Source organism: Sphaeroforma arctica (genome assembly GCF_001186125.1).
Source record: "Sphaeroforma arctica JP610 unplaced genomic scaffold supercont1.2861, whole genome shotgun sequence".
Classification (NCBI taxonomy): domain Eukaryota; class Ichthyosporea; order Ichthyophonida; genus Sphaeroforma; species Sphaeroforma arctica.
The window spans coordinates 1-4663 of NW_014037697.1; the positions used below are offsets into that span (position 1 = coordinate 1).

General features: G+C 48.5%; 1 protein-coding gene across 1 annotated transcript; it reads left to right on the forward strand.

Annotated features, from left to right (window-relative positions):
* Positions 1-557: 557 nt before the first annotated feature.
* On the forward strand, positions 558-4523 carry SARC_13062 (hypothetical protein; the record flags this gene model as incomplete). The annotated part of the gene is made up of 5 exons (XM_014292816.1): positions 558-797; positions 1137-1301; positions 1769-3255; positions 3965-4112; positions 4409-4523. Coding segments are annotated over 5 exons (2155 nt in total), but the record flags the coding sequence as incomplete, so codon positions are not given.
* Between the last annotated feature and the right edge of the window lie 140 nt (positions 4524-4663).

Here is a 4663-nt window from a genome sequence, read left to right on the forward strand (position 1 = left end):
CGTATATTGATATGCAGGTTTATTGATTTGCACGGTATTAGCTATTGGGTCGAATTAAGGACAAGAATACTGTTGTAGTGGATGAACCTCTATATCACACGAGTACATACTATTTCAGACCTAATATCACCATCTGTAAAATTCATATTTTCGCATTTAGTCTCGAATTTGCGATATAATTTATCTACAAATTAGTTTAATTAGCTCTATTTGCTCGAAGTCTTGTACAATATCAGCGTGTACATATTAAATCCTAATCCTAATCCCGATTTTATCTTAATTTTTATCACAATTCTGAAAATCAGGACAAGAACAGCACTTGGAGACGAGCCGGCGCCCGGCCCAGAAAAGCAGCACCCCCGTGATTGGCTGGGACGATCCGCAACGCAATACACACACTCTCAATTGCGCGCTTCCCACTCAGGCCACGCAACCGCTACATCCCTGTACTCGCACACACGCACACACACACACTCGCACACACGCACACACACACACACACACACACACACACACACACACGCAGATACCACACCCACGTACCCGAACAAGCACAGGCACATACACTAGTCGCCCTCCTCTCGCATACGCACAAGCTCATGCGCGAGTGCACCAAGACGCACACACTGGTGGCACAGCCACACCCGGCTCCACGCGCTTCGGTGTGCATACGTTGTCTGAGGATGGGTTGGATTTGTCGGATTTGTCGGAATCGTCGTACGAGAATGAGACACACGCGGCTGTGTCGCGGTCTAAGTCAGCTGTTCAAACGACACGGTCGGGAATCTATTGCAGTGGTGTGTTCTGTGTATAATTGTAATTGTACAAGTACATCACATATATCTGCATATATGTATGTCGTCAGATGTCGGATCTGTCGGATTTTATACAATCGTCAGACAAACAGGGGGTGCGTGGTGGTATCACGGTCCAAGTCAGCTATCCCAGCGACAAGGAAGACCTATGCACATACACGAATGCTTGCCTTATTTGCACATGTTAGATAATATGCAATCTGGATTTCTGCATTTGGTTTTGGGATTTGGGATTTGGGACTCTGACAATCGTTGTCCGCTTGAAGCACTTACCTAAAAAAAAACATCGCCCTGAAAACTTTCAATTCGGTACACGTTTAGGCGGATTCGTGAGCAGTAAGACAGCGAGCCGACCGCAGGCAATCCCGTGTTCTAAAAATAGATCCAGTTATATTAATAGCTACGATTCTGCATTCATCTCTCCGTCTCCGAGCAAGGAAGGATACTATTCCTCACGGCCACCTGTACGTTTGCGACCCCCAACAGGTATGTGTATGCGCGTTTGGTCGCAGATGTGAATGAATGTCTATGCGAGAGATTGTATGTCCAGAGGTGTAGTGTATGTCTTGGATATCGAATATGTGTCATAGAGTGTGGTATGTGGTGTGTGGTGTGGTGGTGTGTGGTGTGTGGTGCGGTGGTGTGTGGTGTGTGGTGTGGTGGGTATTGATACTGTGTAGCGCATCTCATGCATGTAGTGTTTCTGATAGGCCAGTCTGTTAGGTATGGCTGTTCGGCCATTCAGCGTCGCCCCGTGTACGGTCCCCAACAGGTCTATGTGTGTGAGCGTTGTGCTGAATGGTACGTGTGGTGGCAGATATGAACGCGGGCGCATGTGAGTGAGCGTATGTGACATAACAACATCTGATCTATCATGTATTCTATCGGCTCACCAAAGTCCTACACTCCCTGCATCTGGTCTTAACTGTGTCTGTATGTTCTGGTCCACTCAGGCTCTCCGGGGGGGTCTTTCGACCTACACTACCAATACGCTGTACCCACGCCAAAGGAACGTGAAAGCTCGACACTAGGAAAATCCATTCCATCTCTACTATCACAACAACACCTTGCCACCGGTTTATCAGAGTCTTGTGGCGCGAACAACCCAAAGCCCGCGGGTGCAAGTGGCAGTGAACCCGAATTGCGAAGTTTACTCAACCCAAATCCGGACAGTTGCCAAAAACACAAACATCGGGAATCTCAGAATCGGGAATCTCCCCGTGGGAGAGCGGAGAGTTTGTCGACGAGCTTGCACGGGTTGAGCACAGGTAGAAGTGAGAGCACGAGGGGCCGATCTCGCACTCCTACTGGGTCTCAAGATCTCAGAGTCGCTCCGTGCGGTTCCAAAAATAGCCCGGAGCTGGCTAAAAATAGAACAACCTCTCAGAACAGAGGCCGGCATGCCAACACATCTCCACACGCGAGTAAGAATTCTCTCAGTGCAGTAGATAGCGGCGGTAGCAGCAAAATGGGCACTGGTGGACTTTTATCGAGCGCCCTACTCGGCCTCTCCCTGGTGCCCGATGGGAGAAACAGGACTATAAACAAGGACCGGCGCGCGAGCGTGTGCGTGCCAATGCCAGCTCGGAGTAGCTTGGGTGTGGGCGGGGTTGTGTCTAGTACGTCTCTGGCCATCATGAGGTGCCGGAGTGCGGATATACCACTGCCCTTTTCCACTACTACCGACACTACAGACACCACCCACTCGCTGCGTGGGCCAGAGAACATTAGTCACCACAGCCAACGCCGGGGGAGTGCGAGTGCGAGGGGGTCCAGCACACCCGACGTACACTCTACCCGGGTGGGGTGTGCTACAAGCTTGCCGTCGGGCTTGGCGGGAAAAGGTACTGCAGCACGGTCTAGTGTAGCGGGGACTAGTACGGGAACGCGGGCGTCCTGGGTGGGTAGTGCTCCTGGGGTGTCGACTGGGTTCGTCAGGACTAGTAGTGAAGGACGGTCGAGCGTGGTGAGGAGTGCTGGTGTTGTGTCGTCTGGGTTGGCCAGGTCAATTAGTGGCGGCCGGTCCGGTTTAGCTGGACGAGATGACGGAGGTGCGGGTGTGAATGGGAACCCCAGCCACGCCAAGGCAGGCTTATTTAACCCGCCTGTTGGGAATAAAGATGCCAGTATACAGAACACGGTAGGTCTGAGTGGTGTGGGCGCATCCGAGACGCCAGCTACAGCCGAGGGTCAGGCAGTGAATATAGGCCCTACGGATGAGGACTCTATCGAGGAGATACGGTGTAGGGCCAATCGGCACGAGACTATGGGTACGAGCTCGCAAGGACATCAGAGCTTGGCCACGTATTTGAGTGAAGATACGAAGACAGGTCGTGGGCTGGGCCAGACGTATTCGCTCATGTCCTTTGGAGATGATAGAGAAACCTGCCTACCACGCCGCCGTAGCAGCTGCGTACATGTGAGTAGGACCAACAGTGAGGTGTGTTTGTGTGTGTGTGTGTATGTATATTAGTGTGTGTATGTGTATGTATTGGTGTATGTAGTTGTATATGTGTATGTGTGCGTGTACGTGTACAAGCATGTGTGTGTATGTGTATGTGAATGTGTATGTGTATGTATAAATATATGCAGAGGAGCATGCAGGAATATATTGTCATGTGTACTGCAAGAAATATGACCAACATTGAGCCACGCATACGTATATATCCAGAAGCGTATACTTGCTTATATAAACATGTGTACCATCAGTATAACTGGTATGTGTGTGCCTGTATGTATGTACATATATACATGTGTGTGTGCTTGTGTGACTCGTTGTGATCCTTTTAACCCCCGATGGAGTACTTCTTGTTATCAACCGACCGATCAGTCTTAGCAGCTTTTGTGCCTGTGAGTAGGGCCATCGTAGTGGTGTGACACTGTGCACTTCCTGAAGAGTTTATTTGCTCATCTGTTCATATAGATATTTTTTTCAAGAACATATCAATGTGTGTAACTCACCTACAAATATAGATATACCATCGTGTGAGTAGAACTTAAACAGATAAAACTCACCTACAAGCTTATTCACATACTCGTGTATATTTATAGATGGAAGCTTTGAGCGCCTTTTGGTAACATTAGCTAGCCGGTGCATGTATATATATACCTCTAAAACTTACGCAAAGCAATCTTTTTTGTCAATGTAGGTGGCAACTATGACTGCTTTAGACGCAGACCGAATTGGGCTACAGAGAAGACATAGTATTGAGACGCACACACACCCCAATGGGGGCGTCAGCCGTATGTATGAGATGCTGGATGGATGTGATATGGATTTCATGGGTGATGCAGAAGGTGTGTGAGACAGTAGATGTGTTTAGGCTCTCATTCATGCGAACTTTCCACGGCTTATTCGCATGCTCAAATTGCCGGTGTCTGAATTCGGGCGACTGTCTAAGTGATGAACAGATCGATGGTTTAGAATTGATTTCGAAATTGATTATGGTTTCTAAGCATTCTCATTTTTATCGAATCAACCTATAGTTATCAATTAAAGTGAACACCAGGCCTTCTAAACTGGTCATATACTCGTTCGAATATACCACTCATTTGGCGTTGAAAATAACTCGTATGCAATGAATGTTCTCAAGATGTGGCCTGGAATGTCGTGCTTGACGACGTCGAGATGCACACAGAGTCTTCAACTAATAACAACGAGCCATCCATGGGTCCTGATGAGAGGGATACTCCCGATGACGTGGGTAAGCAAGATATACGTATATACATGTACGTACACACACACTTCAACATGTATGCATATATACACATATACATTCCGCACCCACACACCCTCAACACACACACAACACACGCACGCACGCACCCACCCACCCACACACACACAC